This window comes from Thamnophis sirtalis, unplaced genomic scaffold (assembly GCF_051295495.1).
Source record: "Thamnophis sirtalis isolate CommonGarterSnake01/CBP01778 unplaced genomic scaffold, rThaSir2_p1.2 scaffold_5, whole genome shotgun sequence".
Taxonomy (NCBI): Eukaryota; Metazoa; Chordata; class Lepidosauria; order Squamata; family Natricidae; genus Thamnophis; species Thamnophis sirtalis.
In genome coordinates, this window is record NW_028261385.1 from 131,120,499 (window position 1) to 131,138,929 (window position 18,431).

An 18,431-nucleotide genomic window follows, 5' to 3' on the forward strand; every position below is an offset into this window, starting at 1 on the left:
AGAGGCACTGAGTTTTATAAATATGAGCATGATAGTGTAGAATAATCATATCCAAGGACCAATTGTGGGTTTCAAAAAATTTTGGAACCTCTTCTGTGGGTGTGGCCTGCTTTCCGGGTCCACTGGTGGAACCTCTTCTAACCGGTTTGGTAGATTTGATGAACCGGTTCTACCAAATAGGTGTGAACTGGTAGGAACCCACCTCTGACACCCATGAGCCCAAAGACCATACTTGCAGTCTGGAGACCACTGATCCAGCTCTGCCTTCTTAGATGGTATAAAAATTGCAATGGAATAGAGAATTCTTTGAATCTGATAAGGATGGCCCATCTGCTGTTAACTTGATTTATTGATTTTTGATTGATTTAGTTTATTTGTATGCCGCCCTTCTCCGGGAGGGACTCAGGGCGGCGAACAACTCGAAAGGGGAAAAGGGGATACAAACACAATACACGTAATTAAAATACACAAGAGTCATACAGCCATACAAGTCGAGAGGGGAGGGGAACTCATCAACCCCAGGCCTGCCGGCACAGCCAGGTTTTGACGGCTTTCCGGAAGGCCTGGAGAGAGGTGAGGGTCCGAATCTCCGCAGGGAGTTCATTCCAAAGGGCTGGAGCTGCTACAGAGAAGGCCCTCCCCCAGGTGGTAGCCAGATGGCATTGGCTGGTAGACGGAACCCGGAGGAGGCCGACCCTGTGCGATCTAACGGGTCTATGGGAGGTAATTGGCAGCAGGCGGTCTCTCAAGTACCCAGGTCCAATACCATGAAGGGCTTTATAAGTTACGACTAGCACTTTGAAGCGTATCCGGAGACCGATCGGTAGCCAGTGCAGCTCGCGGACGATAGGTGTAACGTGGGTGTACCAATCCCTCGCGCGGCTGCATTCTGGACGAGTTGTAGTCTCCGAATACTCTTCAAAGGCTGCCCCATGTAGAGCGCATTGCAGTAGTCCAGTCCAGTCTTTCTGGGATAAATAGATTTGCGGTAGATATCCATGTAGTTTGAGCAGTAGCTTCTGGGGAAGCATATGGGCTTCAGTGATAGACAAAGCTCCCAACCCTTGATGATCACAAGCTAAAATGGCAATGAATTAAGAGATTTCTGGGGGACACAGACTTCTGTCATCGATTAATTGATTAGGAAGGCAAACCATTAGAATTAGTCCTCCTCCTCCCTTCCCTTATCAGCAACATGGATAGAATAATCATTTGCTTTATAGCAGCTGTTAGAAGGACTCTGTTTCTATTAATCTAATATTCAAAATGTTATAGATTAGCTTGTTAATTAGCAAAACATTCTTGTTTGGAAATAGTGGTTGGTAGCACTGAAGATACACATGGCAGAATTTCATGTGTGTGATATATGTTTGAATTTACAATGATTTTTATGCACGCATGTGCCTTTCTTTCCTATGATTTATAATGTATTTCAGTTGTCTATTTATTAAGTTGTCTGACTCCAAACAATTCCAGGTAGCTTCAGAAGGTTAAAAAAACAATTTATTAAGCAAACATCTATAAAGCAAACTACAATTCAAGGGAACAAAGCTACATTTCTGCTTTAAATGGTCGGCTAGGTGCCTGGGATGGACTGTTCCAATACGTCCTTTCTCCCTGCAGGGAGAGGAAGCACCAATTCCTTGAAAAGCAATTAGAGAATGACCTGACTATGACAAAGGACAGATGGTAATGTCCTCTATCTTCAGATAGAAGTTGCACCTGCTCCACGAACAGCACCAGATCCTGTGTGAGTCCTCCAAGATAGGCTGGACTCTCAACAACAGGTCCATGACTGCCATGGGGACTATAAACTTTGCAGTGCCCCCAGGTTCACTGCTGCCTAGGGATAAATTAAAATCCCCAAGGATGACAGTCAATAACCAATCCATCCACAGAATCCATCAGCTCATTTAGGGGTATTGCTGTGCATCATGGAGGGCCGGTATTGCAGGAGCACTGTGTAAAGGAACTGAAAAGAGTTTGACTTCAGGCACATATTGCCTGTCAAAAATTATTACCAAGAAACAATTTGCTTATATCTTATCTGTGTGGGATGGGGGGAGCAGGGAATACTGAATCAATATCTGGCATATCTTCCTACCCTGCTATAAATTTTGTTCCAAAGACAAGTTGTTCAAAGTTGTTCTCAGAAGGCTCCCTATATTTAGGTGGTATGGCTTGATTGTTGATGTTGGTCAGGTGGACATCCATATTGACTGTTGCACATACAGTATGAGGATTTTGGCCACTTTTTCAGAAAAAGTTTCTGTTGTTTCATCTGAGTTGACCACACTCCAACTGGCAACCTTTTAAGCAACAGATCCATTGACTGGATTCTCTTTCTGAACTCTTACAGGTGCACTTTTAATTGATCATGAACCTACTGCTGTTTCTGGCATTGCACTTGATGACTTTCTTTCCTGGTAAGGGTCATTTCCCTAAATCCACATCTGGATACTGGAATTCATTACACCAATGATATTGCCAACTGCATGTTTCTTTCCGAGGATAAGAGTCACTGGTACCAAGGAGCATACACATGCACTGGAATCATAAATCTTTTAAGGATAGCATCCTATTTGTGGAATGCTTCCCCAAAAAGCTCTTGAGCACCTATAATATGGTCCTTTTGATACCAGATGATGGTTTTTTATTTTCACAGGCATGTAATCGTTACATATTACAGTATTTTAATTTATTGCTCTCCTTTCTGATTTTTAGTTTCTTTGTATTGCTGTGCTGTTTTCATATTAGTCTTTGTTCTAGCCTCCTTTGTATTTCTATTGAGCCACAGAGAATTAGTTGTCTAGAAAAACAAGAGTAGTAGGAATAATATTAATTTTCCAGTTTAAAAACCATAGGTTCTGATCCGCATGTTTAAAAAAGAAAGATAAGAGATATAGATATTAAATATATGCAAATTTATATATTGATAATATCCTTACCAGCAAAGATTGCTTGGTTATATGCCATCAAGTTCTTGTTAACTCTTAGCAAACACATAGTTCAGTGTTTCTCAGCCTTGACAACTTGAAGATGTGTGGATTTCAACTCCAGGTTTCCCCAGTCAGCTTTGCTGGAAATTCTGCGAGTTAAAGTTCACAGGTCATAAAAGGGCCAGGAATTCCGGGAGTTGAAGTCCATATGTCATAAAAGGGCTGTGAATTCTGGGAGTTGAAGTTCACAGGTTGTTAATGGGCCAGGAATTCTGGGAGTTGAAGTTCACACATCTTCAAATTGCCAAGATTGAGAAACACTGACATAGATAAGATTTTCTCCATGATGGCCTTTCTGTAATAAAGTTATATTCTATTCTATGCTATGCTATTGATCTATTTACTCCTGTTCATATTAACATTGTATACAAACTGGAGTTACTTTGTTTTTCCTTGAAGTTGTTTTGTTTCTCATCCCAGAAGCTTCTTCAGTTCTGAAGAAGCTTCTCAGGTGAGAAACAAAAGATCTTCAAGGAAAAACAAAGAAAAACAAGTTTCCTCTTGAAAAAGCCCCTTTGGAACAACCATGACCTGGATGATTGAGAATCTCCATAGACATTGTGTACAAACATTTATACGAAGCTCCATAAGATCTTTTATCCAGATTTTTACCAAAGATACCATATTTTTCAGAGTATAAGATGCACCGGAGTATAAGACACAGCAAGGTTTTGAAGAGGAAAATTTAAAAAAAAGTTTTTGCACTGTGCAAACCTCCCAAAAATGGTCTATTTTTCACAAAAATGGGCCCATTTTCCCCCCAAAAAAGGCATGAATAGCCCTTAGGACAGTGTTTCTCAACCTTGGCAACTTGAAGATGTCCGGATTTCAACTCCCAGAATTCTGGGAGTTGAGGTCCGGACATCTTCAAGTTGCCAAGGTTGAGAAACACTGCCTTAGGAGGCTTGTAAAGTGCTCCTGCAGGGTTGGGGGCCCAAAAACAAGCAAAAAAGGGTCCGTGAATTTTTTTTGCTGTACACCATCACCTCACGGCTTCCTAGTTTTTCCCACTTCCCCAAAACCCCATGGGGTTGTTCATTCATGACGCAGCTGATAACTAAGCTCTGTGAAATCCGAGAAATACCCCTGAGAGAATTTCCCCAGGCAATGAACACTTCTTATTCTCCTTCTTTGTAAATTAATATGTGAAGATCAAAAACATTTTCTTTTCTCTAAAAGAACGATCAACTTTCTCCCTAGCAACATCAACTGCACAACCTCCACTGAAGGTGTGTCAAACCATCGTCCCAAGAGCTGATCACGCATAGAAAAGATTGCCTAATCAGTGTAATCAGCTGTGCCTATGAAAGTTATTTGTTTTTCTTTAATTATAGCATTACAACTTTTGCCAAAGTCAAAACATACCCCAAAGTAACTCCAAATAAACATCACACATAAGAATTCTGTATAGGAAGTGCTAATTATATAATACCCCCTTTTTTTTGCCCAGAGTATAAAGCAAACTCTTGGCTCAGATTGAAACAAGGATGAATCACAACTGGAATATTTTTGCCTTTGCTGAATAGGTGCTGTTCATAATCAACCATTGTTCAAACACAGCTCCTCATGTCACAAAGAGCCAGCTGCAATAGGATCCTCAGCACAGAAAAGTATTCTTGGAGCTCTGCTGTAGACTTAAGTTTGGGGCCCCAGATTCAGTGGCAGGCATCTCAAATTGAAACCCTGAAAAGACAGCTTCCATACTGCATCAGGAGTGAATAACTTCGGTCTTTCAGGTATTATTAAACTAAAACTCCCAGCAGGCTCAGTCTGGTGAGAGTTGTAGTTCAGCTGAATGGCCACAGGTTCCCTATCCCTGTATGGGAGTATAATACATTTCTAGACCAGAGGTGGTATTCAGCAGGTTCTGACCAGTTCTGGAGAACCAGTAGCGGAAATTTTGAGTAGTTCAGAGAACCTGCAAATACCACCTCTGACTGGCCCCGCCCCATCTATTTTCAGCCTCCTGAGTCCCAGCTGATCAGGAGGGAATGGGGATTTTGCAGTAACCTTCCCCTGGAGTGGGGAGGGAATGGAGATTTTACAGTATCCTTCCCCTGCCACGCCCACCAAACCACACCCACAGAACCAGTAGTAAAAAAATTGAATTCCACACTGTCTAGACCTACATACCTCCTCAAAAGTATTTTGTGACGTATTTGTGATTGCACCTTTATCTAAAATATAATTTTAATTAAAATCTACACTAAGTACATGATAGTCCAGACAGCACAAACATTTACATAGTTAATTTTCAAGTTAACCCTAGGTACTTCACACCTTAAGGGTAAAAGCACCAGATAAGTAATAACTAAAAACACGCCCTTAAGATCAGAGTGGATGGTGGACATCAGGGAAGAGAAAAATTTCAACACATCCCCCATCAAAAACTAGACTTGGAAGCAGACATCACCATAATATTTCATATCCTGAATCGGGTTTTTACAGCTTTATGGAAGTCCAACAGGGCTGAGTCCATATGAATCTCACACTATCAAGAAGGTGTGTCTCCCAGGTCCCACAAGGTGCTTTGCAGTCAGGATTTGGAGCACTCCAACTTTTCCAGATCTTACTGGTCTTCAGCTTCATTCCGTTTCCACAAACTTTACTGGCTTTGAAAGATATTCTGCTTCATTAAACATCTTCTAATACAGAGTTCTTCAAACGTGGCAACTTTAAGACTTGTGGACTTCAACTTGAAGTCCACAAGACTTAAAGTTGCCAAATTTGGGGACCCCTGTTCTAATAGAACTTAAAGCTAACATCATTATTATACAATTGTATCACAGCAGCCAGTTGTTTCGCCGGATTTGGCATTGGTTACTAGTCGGGCCCCACCCAGGGACCTAGGACGTCGCAACGTATTTTCGTAATATGCGTGCAGATCCAAGCAGTGCGGCTTTTTGCATTTGACTGATGGTGATTTTGTCAATTTTTAACTGTTTTAAATGTAATTCCAGTGCTTTTGGAATAGCACCCAGTGTGCCAATTGCCACTGGAATTACCACTGCTGGTTTGTGCCATAGTCGTTGAATTTCAATTTTTAAGTCCTGATATTTTGCGATTTTTTCATGTTCCTTCTTGGCGACCCTGCTATCACCTGGTATTGCGATGTCTATGATTGTGACCTTATTTTTCTCAACCAGTGTGATGTCTGGTGTATTATGCGCCAGTATTTTGTCCGTTTGTATACGGAAATCGCACAAGATCTTGACCATCTGATTTTCAGTGACTTTTTCAGGCTGATGTTACCACCACCACCACCACCACCACCATCATCATCATCATCATCATCATTATTATACAATTGTATCACAGAGGCCAGTTGTTTCGCCAGATTTGGCATTGGTTACTAGTCGGGCCCCACCCAGGGGCCTAGGGTGTCGTAACGTATTTTCGTGATATGCGTGCAGATCCAAGCAGTGCGGCTTTTTGCATTTGACTGATGGTGATTTTGTCAATTTTTAACTGTTTTAAATGTAATTCCAGTGCTTTTGGAATAGCACCCAGTGTGCCAATTACCACTGGAATTACCACTGCTGGTTTGTGCCATAGTCATTGAATTTCAATTTTTAAGTCCTGGTATTTTGCGATTTTTTCATGTTCCTTCTCGGCGACCCTGCTATCCCCTGGTATTGCGATGTCTATGATTGTGACCTTATTTTTCTCAACCAGTGTGATGTCTGGTGTATTATGCGCCAGTATCTTGTCTGTTTGTATGCGAAAATCCCACAAGATCTTGACCATCTGATTTTCGGTGACTTTTTCAGGCTGATGTTCCCACCAGTTTGTTGCTGTTTTAATATTATAATTTTTGCACAAATTCCAGTGGATCATTTGTGCTACTGAATTGTGCTGCAATTTATAATCAGTCTGCACCATTTTTTTACAGCAGCTGAGGATGTGATCAACAGTTTCATCAGCTTCTTTGCAAAGTCTGCATTTGGCATCATCAGAGGATTTTTCGATTTTGGCCTTAATGGCATTTGTGCGGATAGCTTGTTCTTTCGCAGCCAGGATTAGTGACTCTGTTTCTTTCTTTAATGTACCTGTTTTTAGCCATAACCAAGTTTGTTCACTGTCCACTTTATCTTTTATTTTTTCAAGAAATTGGCCATGCAGTGCTTTGTTCTGCCAACTCTCCATTCTTGATTTTATCACATCTTTTCTGTATTCTTGTTTCGTCTGTTGGGCCTTCAGTAGATTTTTGTTCTTTACTTCGATTAATAGATGTTCTTGACTTTCTTTTAAATAATCAGCCAGTGCATGTTTTTCTTCTTCAACTGTTTGCTTCACTTGTAATAATCCTCTGCCACCTGATTTTCGTGGCAGGTACAGTCTATCAGTATCACCACATGGATGTAAACTGTAGTGCATTGTCATTAGTTTCCTGGTTTTTCGGTCCAAAAGGTCCAAATCAGCTTGTGTCCAGTTAACTATACCAGCTGTGTATCTTATAACTGGTATTGCCCAGGTATTTATGGCCTTGATTGTATTTCCACCATTCAATTTAGATTTCAAAATTTTCCTAACTCTGTTGGTGTACTCTCGCCTGACAATAGTTTTTACTTCTCCATGCTTGATGTTATCCAACTGCAGAATGCCTAAGTATTTGTAGGCTTCATTTTCTTTGCATTTAATTAATTGGCCATTGGGCACAGTTTTTAGTGATGGTAAATGTTGCCTTTCCTCATTAAGCAGAAAATGCTCCATGATCTTATCCTTCAATTCTTTTTGTTTTTGAGTTAATTCATCAGTTGGTTCAGTGATAACTGGTTCTAGTGGTGGTGATGTTATTTCCTCCCTGAGAGCTTCTTCTGGGAGTTCTACTATAATGTCTTTAGTTGTGTCTTGAATATCAGTTATTTCCGCTTGTGATATTGTTTTTTGGGTTTTGCAATTTGCCTGAATTTCCTCATGTTCAACTTCACTAAACACTTTATTCCGTATAATAAATCGCCTTTGATCTGCTAGTCGTTGTTCACTAACATTTGAATCTGGATATTGTTGTTTCCATAATTCATACATTCGCTTTAAATAGCCTCTTTTTTCTGGCTCTGAGTTGTAGTAACAGGCCATTATGGCACGGTTTTCATCTGCACTATATTTTTGTCGTTTTGTTGGCTGGTCCACTTGTAGCCCACTTGTCGACGGATGTCCAGGGACCCCAACATCCGCCGCGGCCCTTGTTAACCCGCACGACGACCGATGCGGTATGGAATTCTTATTTGTTTTTTTCACCATATTGTATGGGTTGGCGGGTTTTTTTTTACGGGACCAGATGCCAACCTGACCCCAACCCTCCTCCTTTCTCATCCGGGCTTGGGACCGGCAACGGCGGAGTTGTTGTTGTTGTTGTTGTTGTTGTTGTTGTTGTTGTTATTATTATTATTGACAAGTGAAAAGATTCAAAATATTTCTGTCCTTATGAATGGAAGAACTTGTGGGGTTTTTTTGTATCCTAAAAACATGAACACAACTACTTCTGGAAAAAACATACATTTCGTGTAAACTTAATCTAATTTCCTAGAGACCATTTGCAAGACAATGATGTTACACACTAATTTATCAATGCTTTCTTTGGCTAGAGAGAACCTGGAGTTCCCAGAAAGAGCCCCAAGATGGAAGTAACTCTTGGTACCACTCTCTTCAGGTATGATGCATTACACTAATGTAGATTTGCCGAGATGAGTATATCATTAGGTCAAAGGTTCTATCAAACCAGCTTTCCCAGTCTAGTGACCTCTAAACGTGCTGGGAATGCATTTCCCAGACTATATGACCATTAGTTATTGGTAAATTGGTTTTGTTGTTATTAGTTTCTCCATAACTGCTTTATAATTTAAGAGCCGTGGTGGTGCAGTGGTTAGAATGCAGTACTGCAGACTACTTCTGCTGACTGCCGGCTTCCAGCAGTTCGACAGTTTGATTCTCACCGGCTCAAGGTTGATTCAGCCTTCCATTCCAAGGTCGGTAAAGTGAAGCCCCAGATTGTTGGGGGCAATAGGTTGACTTTGTAAACAATTTAGCGATGCCTGTAAAACACTGTGAAGTGGTATATATTGTGTTCCCCCCAAAATAAGACTGGGTCTTATAAATTTTTGCTTCAAAAGACACATTATGGCTTATTTTCCAGTTAGGTATTATTTTATGGGAAATATAGTACTAAACACCTCTGGCTGCTGCGGATCTTAACTAGGGCTTATTTTGGGGTAGGGCTTATATTACGAGCATCCTGAAAAATCATGCAAGAGCTATTTTCCGGCTGGGTCTTATTTTCGGAGAAACCAGGTAAGTCTAAGTGCTACAATAGCTACAGAGTCAATAAAATCCAGCTGGTTGCTAACAGCTTTTGGCTATTTGAAAACAAATATGGCACAAAACAAAAAGAAAGCAGCATCTGTTTCTCCATTTAAACCCCAATTCTCAACAATTAATGTCTAAAAGTTTTTTCCTCCATGTAAGAAGATTACTCTTCTGCACATTCATAGCCAAACATTGGATTTGATCTAGCCTAAATGAGGCAGTTAAGTCTTATAGAAAGGAACTAAGGAGTGAAGTAAATGTTGCCATACTAGAAGTTGAAATACCCAGTATTAGTATAATGCATCCATCTGCGAATTAAAGTGAAGTCCCTGGAAATTTAACATACAGTGTATAAATAATCAAGCCAATTGGATTAATATAAATTCCCCCTGCTTAGTTTTGGCATAGTTTCCCTAATCATCATCAGGCCCATTTGGGGTGGAAAAAATGCACAATTTGTTCTCTTCAGGGACGACTCTAGAGCAGAAAAGGGCAAGCCAAAGAACCATGAAACACATCTACTTTAAAGAGAAACATCACACTGTCTGGGACATTTATCATAGATAAAGTTGAGTTGGGAAGAGGCAGGTTAGAGGAGACATAAGAGTAGCGTATGAACTAGAACCAAGATCTTTCAGAGAAGTTGCATGGTGGAAAATTGGAGGTGAGTGGTGGGCAAGTGAGTGAAACCAAAGCCATTCCCCACCTCCACCCCTGGTCCATGGAAAAAATGTGTTCCTTGAAACTGGTCTTTGTTACCAAAAAAGGTGGAGATCACTGGGTCAGACAAACGTATGGATGTATTATCAGTTACTAAGAAACCTAAGAATGGTCTTGGATTCATAGTTTTCCTGTATATTGCAAGGATCATTTTCCTGCATCCCCAACCTATGCTCTCTCTTTTTGTCTTTCCTTCAATTTTACATGGCACTTGTCAAAAATGGTGATTTCTTTTGATATATGCAGATGTGCATTTGTATTTACACATACAAAGAGTATATAACTAATACCACTAATATCACATTTATTTTTACATACATTGTGTTCCCTTAGGTAGTTGGAGAAAGGTTTGAGGAACACATTAAAGCCATAGCTCTTCTCTTGCAAAAGTTTGACCAATCAATGAACGAGCAAGTAGGAGCTTTAGATAAACTGGCCAATAACCGTATCAAGAACTTAGGGGAATGGCTCGAAGAACATACTAGAGATCTTAATGTGTGGCTCAATATGTACTTTTGGGCCCTACAAGAGTTTCACAACAGATATATGAAACATCCTGATTATATGCTGGCTAAAGCGATTGTACTCCATGACAAATGTTGGAATAAAGATAATAACAAAGCAAATTTGTCACTGGAATATTCTAACAGTACCTTGCATACGTGGTTGGAGGAAGCTCCTATAATTATCTACAAAGCCCTGAAGATGCAAGGTAGTAACCTCAAAATATACACTGAAATTCAAATCCAGCACATAGAAGATCATGTACGATTCTTAGAACAGTTATTAGATAATTACAGTGCAGCAGCCAATAAATGGCTGGAAGGTTATGCTACAGTCAAAGAAACATCCTCCCGGAATTTCACATGGGACTTTTTCACTGTGGGTTTAAAGGCACAAAAGCTAGGAAGAGAATTTGTAACAGCCTTGCAAGGGAATTGCCTTATGGTCATGAAATGGCTTGAAGAGAACGTGGAGAGCATTGAACACTTGCTGTGGAATATCATAAATTAGTAGCAGAAGAACAAATAGCATTTTAAAGACTTTTCAGTAATTTTACAGTTTCAGCTGATTTCTACATAATATCCATTCCAGGAAGAATCCAAATATGCTATGGATTTCTGCAGTCCACACGCTTACACGCTGTACTATCTGAGCAGGAATTAAAAACTTCAGAAATATTTTCTCAGTTAATCTTTCTTTTCTTTTCTTCGGCCTAGATCATCCAACCAAATGCTTGTGGAAAAGCATTTGCCTCTTAATCACTTTAGCCCAGTGTTTTTCAACCTTGGCAACTTGAAGATGTCCGGACTTCAACTCCCAGAATTCCCCAGCCAGCGAATGCTGGCTGGGGAATTCTGGGAGTTGAAGTCCGGACATCTTCAAGTTGCCAAGGTTGAAAAACACTGCTTTAGCCAATACATTGTGATTTTTACTAATTTTTAGAGAAGTCATAATATTTTAAAAAAAACACAATTAGAGGCATTGTCTAAAGAAATTCCTTCCTGGTTCACTTTGAAGGAGATTGTGTGCATTGAATTTAGTCCTATCTTTTCACAGTAAACTGAATTGGAAAAATTTGTGGCTGTGTAAATCAAACAGACACTTAACCAATTAAGAAGAACGCTAAGGGATTTAGCATTTTAGCACTCCAAAAAGACAGACTTTGTGCCTACAAAATGGCTACTTGGCAGCACCACTTTCTGACTTTGGACACAACACAAACAGAAACACGGTGCAGAACTGGAAAGTCCGAATAGTTTCAATTCAGCCAGGGAATTAAATAAAATGTAAGGAAACATACTTAATATGTTTTAATATTATTATTATTAATAATAATAATTTATATTAATTACAATATCACTTAATCCTATTAATAATATTAATTAATAATATCAATATTAATTAATAATAGTTAACAGCATGCCATTTAGTATACTTTTTTCTCCTTGAAAATTACCATATTTTTTGGAGTATAAGACGCATCGGAGGATAAGATGCACCAAGATTTTGAAGAGGCAAATTAAAAAAAAAGTTTTTGCACTCTGCAAACCTCCCAGAAACATCCTGTTTTTCATGAAAATGGCACCATTTTTTGTCAAAAGGGGGGCATGAATAGCCTTTAGGAGGCTTAGAGAGTGCTCCTGGGGGCTGGGGGGGGGCAAAACAAGCAAAAAATGATCCGTTTTTCACAAAAACAGGCATGTTTGTTTGTCAAAAAAGGGGCATGCATAGCCTATAGAGTGCTCCTGGGGGCAAGGGGGCCAAACAAGCGAAAAATAGGCCGTTTTTCCCTCATTTCCCTCCTCATGATGATAAGGAAATACAAAATACTTTCAAAGCCAGGTCTGGGTTATGTGTCTCTTTCTTGGCTAGAAAAGGAAGAGCAAGAATTCATGAAAGGAAAATATTTTCTTTTTTAATAAATACAGTACTAGATATTTTTGAAAAACCATGCCACCATGGCCAGGGCAGGACAAAGATTAATTACATTAACATATATTCACCTCAAAGGTCTTTAAACACTTCTCTTTAAAGTATATCAGATCTTTCCTTCATTCTCTACACATAAATATGTTTACAGAAATAAGTTTGCATATTAAGTAGGCAACATTTTTGTAGATGGCAGTCTCTTGAAACATTGGACTTGAAGACCTTTAAGGACAATGTCCAATGATGCCATGATATGGCGGGGGGGGGGGTTGGAAAAGGCCAACAATTCTGCCTATTGGAGGTGCACATGGAGGATACCAGTAGTCAAAATCATCATAAGATTTGCAGGGGGAAAATCAATCCTGGGTGAAGAATATTGAGGTTTCAAGGGATCAAATTAAACTCTTAAAATTCCCCAGTCCTTTCAAATTTAAAACTAACCAACTAAAAGACTGAGGTAGAAATTTAGCATACACCCCCCCCCCCAGATGTGTGCCAAAGGTCTCATGGAAACCAGGTCTGTAGATTGCCAATCTTGTGATGTACGGTACCAACAGCCTTTTCCGGAAACAATAAATTTCATCGTCAAAATGGCACTACGCTAGCAGAACAGGAAGACAATGTGTGAGCAACAGAAATTTTAGGTGTTGAGGAGCCACTTCCTGGGATTCTCCTTTGTGTAGTGGCTTTTTCCATGTTTATTTATTATTTTTTTAGTTCAGCACACATGGTAAGTTCCATAATTTGACCAGACCTTCTTGTGTATTTTTTATTAATCACTGTCTGAAATTCTACTCCATTCTATGACTTCACTCTCTTCTGATTGAGAAACCAGATTTTCAAGGTATGTAATTCACAATACATGCTTAAAACATTCTAGCCAGCTTGCAACTTTCACCCAGTTCTGGTGGGGGCATATTTCATCCATGTTACTCAAAGGGAGTCTCTGCTCTGATAGCAGCTCTTAGTGATCTTGACTAACCTTGAAAGCTAAGCAAGTCAGAGCCTGAATAGCACTTCAGTACTAAATCTCAAGGCTCTAGAGTAGACTAACAAGAAAGTAGGAACAAACAGCTTCCTTTCTGATGCTAAAAAAAGAATAGCTTGTCCATGAAGTCATGGGAACATAAATTAAACTCAAGGGAATCTTTAGCTTTGTAATTAATGAAAAAAAACATTAGCCAAAGTGAATAACTTGAAGACCCTTCAACTTTGGTGCAAGGATCATGAGATTCTTTCATTCAATGTGATTTTATGTTGCATAGTTATCTGATACTTAGCAACTTAAGAATTACAGCCTATTCTATGAAAAATGTTATGAGAAATGTTATTCATTTGTATTTCTTCTCTTTTAATAAAAGCGAGAACATAGTCTTGTTTTGGGCAATCGCCTTTGTTTGGGGCAATGGATCATAATGTCCCCAGAGAAGATCAGCCTAAATTTCCATTTTCTGAGATATTTGCAGTTTTCCACATACCCTAATTCCACATACCCCTAACCACTTTAAAAGATACTGTATATTCAAGTAAGACACTAAATGGAAAATATATACATGAAATGCGGGCTCAAAACCAAGAAAAAGAAGTCTTCCTGTGCAGTAAATTCAAACAAACTCATTATTATGTGTAGGCAAAGTTTGAAAGCAGAAGCCAAAGTCTAATGTTGATCTGTGTTTTCTCTTGAGTGTCCCATCTAGGCAAGAAACACAAGATCAATCTAGCTCAGCCTTTGCCAACTAGGTGCCCTCCAGAAATGTTAGGATTAAAAATTCCCAGAAATTCCAGTTCACTAAGAAATTGTCCAAACATATTTGGAGGGGACCAAGCTGGGGAAGTTTTAGGCTGGCTTGATCACATCTGGATAATGGTGTAAGAAAATAACAGAAGAACAAAAATTTCTTATTTTAGGCAGGCAAGTGTAAATGCCTTTTTGGACCTTCCAACAGATAGAAATGTTTGTGTCAGTCCAAAGAAGATGGTAGTGCTTTTTGCTTGGCAAGAGGTATGGGCCACAGCTATGTCTGGAATTTGGTTATTGAGAAGTGGGTTGAAGCTGGAGAAGAGGAAAGATTCCTGTCTGGATGAAAGGGGGAAGGCTTCAAATTGTGCATTTTCTTATAGGAACCTGAAGAAGCTACAGAAAAAGGCAAACATTTCAGTGTCTTATATCCAAGATAAGAATATACGGAGCAAGACGGAAGCTTGTTTTCAGCTCTGTATTCTATTATCAATCAGAATATTATCTCCATGTCTTTAGATTGTAAAATAAAACAGAAAAAGGAGCATTGTTGTGGTGTGTATCATATGGTCAATCTCAGCTCATAATCATGATCCAGGACTCTGGTGTTCTTGCAGCACTGGATTTAACACATGGAATCATTAACTGCATTTTTAAAGTTCTCACGGGGCCCCAAAGCACTTAGTGTTTAGTGTTACTCCAGAACACTGTGAATCTTGAGGCTGCCTGCTGCAAATGTCCCCGACTAGGAAGCCACTGGTCTGAAATAACTTCTGGTTCTCTCCCCTTTGCTTTGCTAGTACAAGTTCTGAATCTCTGGCATCAGAATGAGCCTTCCCAAGATGAGACCTTTTCACCTGGAGAAGCTAGTAATAACTGAACTCAGAGGTTTCTGCATGTTCTACCACCAAACAACATACCTTGTATTTGCTTTTGTTTTTCCTACATGGAAATGGATGTTTTCCCTAACTGGAAAGATGATCTACACTTGATCAACAATTCCTTTCTTCTCTGCATAACTTTATGCATCCCAAATCAGCCTTCCATTTACCTTATGATGTACGGCTTGGCTTTTGACCAATGCTTTGAATTAGAAAGCATGTGGTTCTGTCATGCTCTCTGATTCCAAGGGCTTCAGGCCTTCTTTTCATGCAGTGCATGGTAGGATGGGCTTTCCTCCTTTCCTTCTATAACTAGAACCTCTTACCTTCTGCAGTCTCTAAATGAACAAAGTAGGCAGAAGCAAATATTAAGCATAGTCTAAGATCAAAACCCCCCAAGGTTACAGATGTGTTCTGAGCCCCCCTCGTTCCACACCCAAGCACACTCCGAGTCAAATATATGTTATGGCATTTAATTAACAGACAGACTGGTCCTTGGCAGCAAACCGGCACAGACAATCTTGGGCAGCAATAAACACAGATAAGGCTTGGCAGCAATCCAGTCTGCCAAGCTCACAGTAATGTCCTCCGACATTCAATCCTGCATTGACTTCTGCAAAGAGGGACGTGTGCACAAGGAGTATTTTTATAGTCTGGAGAAGAGCCTAATGACCACCAGCTGAGTGCAATTACCTTCTGTAACTGCGCAACTGTTCCTGATGCCTATTAGCTCTTCGATGCCGTGCATCCAGGAACAACTCACTACTGGCTTCCGTCTCACTCTCCCTTGTCTCCTCCCCACTGGTCCAAGGCTCAGATGCCTCCTGGTGGCCAACCAGCCTCTCTGTGCCCTGCTCAGAGTTGGAACCCTGTCCAGGGTCCTCCACATCCTCCAGAGCCAACTCATAGGGCCCCTCGCTGTCAGAGTCTGGTGGCAGCTCCAACAGCTCCTGCTGGGCCACAACACAGATGCATAGTTTCTTCCACAATTTTATGGATCCAAAGAAGCAAGGTTGTTTGCATTTTTAAATTCAGATCAGTTCTTTTACAGGCAGTTTAATCAGAGGTAGGTATTCTGCAGGTTCTGACCAGTTCAGGAGAATCGGTAGCGGAAATGTTGAGTAGTTCGGAGAACCAGTAAATACCACCTCTGACTGGCTCCGCCCCCATCTATTCTCTGCCTCCCGAGTCCCAGCTGATCAGGAGGGAATGGGGATTTTGCAGTAACCTTCCCCTGGAGTGGGGAGGGAATGGAGATTTTATAGTATCCTTCCCCTGCCAAGCCTACCAAGCCATGCCCACAGAACCGGTAGTAAAAAAAATTGAATCCCACCACTGAGTTTAATGAACTGTGACTGCTTTCAGATACACCTTTCTCTGAATGCTGCCAGAAAATGCAGTTTTCTGTTATTACAACTACTGAAAAAGATGAGGACAGATTTATTTATGGCTGCCTATAGAATGTTCCTGAGTGAACTTTTGATTTCACACTTTAGATTTTTAATTGAAATTTCAATTTTTTATTGCTTGTAGAAAATTTTTTATTGAAATGTTGTCTAATATGTCAGGTATTTCTTCATAAATGTATACTGTGTTTCCCCAAAAATAAGACAGGGACTTATTTCCTTTTGACCTCTGAAATAAGCACTTGGTCTTATTTTTGGGGAGATCTTATTATTTTTGAGGTGCAGGAGGCAGCAAGCGTGGTCACCACATAGCTGCTGCTGTGTTGCAATATTTGCAGGGAGGGCTTAATTTGGGGGAAGGGCTCATTTTAGCGCATGTGCTCAAAAGCCTGATTGGTTTTATAATCCAGGAGGTATTATTTTCAGGGAAACAGGGTACTATGAAAATATACAAATTATTTTTCATCCAGATCAGAGGTGGGTTCCTACCAGTTCACACCTATTCGATAGAACCGGTTTGTCAAATCTACCGAACAGGTTAGAAGAGGTTCCACCAGTGGACCCGGAAAGCAGGCCACACCTACAGAAGAGCTTCCAAAAATTTTTGAAACCCACCACTGATCCAGATGTTGTTGTTTTTTAAAAAAATAGAGCCAAACAGTAGGGTTGTGCAACACATTAGTTCCTTTTCAACAAATACATAACATAGGGAAGTCGATAGATCAAATGAACTCCAATGGTATTCCAGAGATTCTTGATGATCTGCAAGATTCTGCAGGATGAGCCTGTGGTGTGAACGCCATTTGATTTTATTATCAAAATATAAATGTTTCCAAATCTTACAAAACATTGCCTGGGATTTCATGAGAGCTGCAAGTTTTCAGGAATTTTAATTCTAAAACTAAATAAATTTAAAATTTGGGGACCTTTCAGATGCTAACTCGGGCAAAATGTTCATTCTGACATGTGATGGATACATTGCATTTCACATTCACATTCCCACATTCCCAGACCCCTAGGGGGGAGAGTCTTCTCTGTGGGAGCACCTTCCCTCTGGAACGAGCTGCCCCCAGAGCTTCGTATAATCCCCGACCTCCAGTCCTTCCGACGCGCCCTAAAAAGTTGGCTTTCCCAGCAAGCCAGCCTGGCCTGAACAAAACAAAATAAATTATTGATCATTGTTAGTTTTAATCCGATTTTTTTAAAAAAAATGTTATTGTCAATTCTAATTGGGTTTGTTTGGGATATTCTATTTAATTTTTTTTTAACTTTTGTATTATGTGTTTCTTTTAATGTTGTACGCCGCCCTGAGTCCTTAGGAGAAGGGCGGCATATAAATCTAATAAACCAAACTAAACCAAACCAAACCATATGGTGGTCCCCCAAATTTTCACTGATGATGTTGTAATGGTCCACCCCAGAGGTAAGGTTCCAGAACATTTCCAAGGATCATTTCAACTGATATTTCTTGCCCATAGGACCATCCCTCCTTCAGAAGAATTGACAAAGGAAAAAAAGTTACTGAAATCCAGTGTATTTTTGAACTTTTCACACACCCCTCTAGCTTCTATTTTCTAAACAATTACTAGTCCATATGAGCTCCAGTTCTCTTATCTCATCATTTTTCCACAGAACATTGTCAACAATGCTTTGAAAATCTAAATAAAATATGTTTGCTGGAAGGTGAACTATAGGTACTCGAATGCCAGCTACCTCTTAATCAAATCCTCTGCATAGTTTTGTTATGCTTCAGTTTACAACTTAATTTTCTCATTGGGTTACAATCGTAAAAAATGGTTCCACCACAAAACCGCGTTCGACTAAAGGGCGCTCGACAAAACCGCGTAGCTGACGTCATCACAGCGCGACAACAGCGCGGAGACAGAAGCACGCTGTAAACGCTAAACCTAAAATTAATACCTAAACCTAAACCTAACCCCCCTAAACC

The 18,431-nt window shown here is 40.0% G+C and overlaps 1 protein-coding gene across 2 annotated transcripts; it reads left to right on the forward strand.

Annotated features, from left to right (window-relative positions):
• The first annotated feature begins 1,621 nt into the window (after positions 1-1,621).
• Positions 1,622-11,180, forward strand: LOC148045644 (uncharacterized). Of its 2 annotated transcripts, XM_087715163.1 has the most exons (5): positions 1,622-1,689; positions 2,360-2,426; positions 8,588-8,652; positions 9,216-9,290; positions 10,359-11,180. In XM_087715163.1, exons 2-5 carry the CDS (start codon positions 2,378-2,380, stop codon positions 11,037-11,039), a joined length of 870 nt encoding a protein of 289 aa, XP_087571289.1. In that variant the 5' UTR covers positions 1,622-1,689; positions 2,360-2,377; the 3' UTR covers positions 11,040-11,180. The 2 variants fall into 2 exon arrangements, with proteins under 2 accessions (XP_087571289.1, XP_087571290.1); XM_087715164.1 differs by lacking the exon at positions 9,216-9,290.
• Positions 11,181-18,431: the final 7,251 nt, after the last annotated feature.

Bases quoted from the DNA above. Each gene is read 5' to 3' on its own strand.
- LOC148045644 (XM_087715163.1), top strand. From the start codon at position 2,378: ATGAACCTACTGCTGTTTCTGGCATTGCACTTGATGACTTTCTTTCCT. The intron at 2,427-8,587 runs GTAAGGGTCATT...TTCTTTGGCTAG, and splicing joins CTTGATGACTTTCTTTCCTG to AGAGAACCTGGAGTTCCCAG. The intron at 9,291-10,358 runs GTAAGTCTAAGT...GTGTTCCCTTAG, and splicing joins CTTATTTTCGGAGAAACCAG to GTAGTTGGAGAAAGGTTTGA.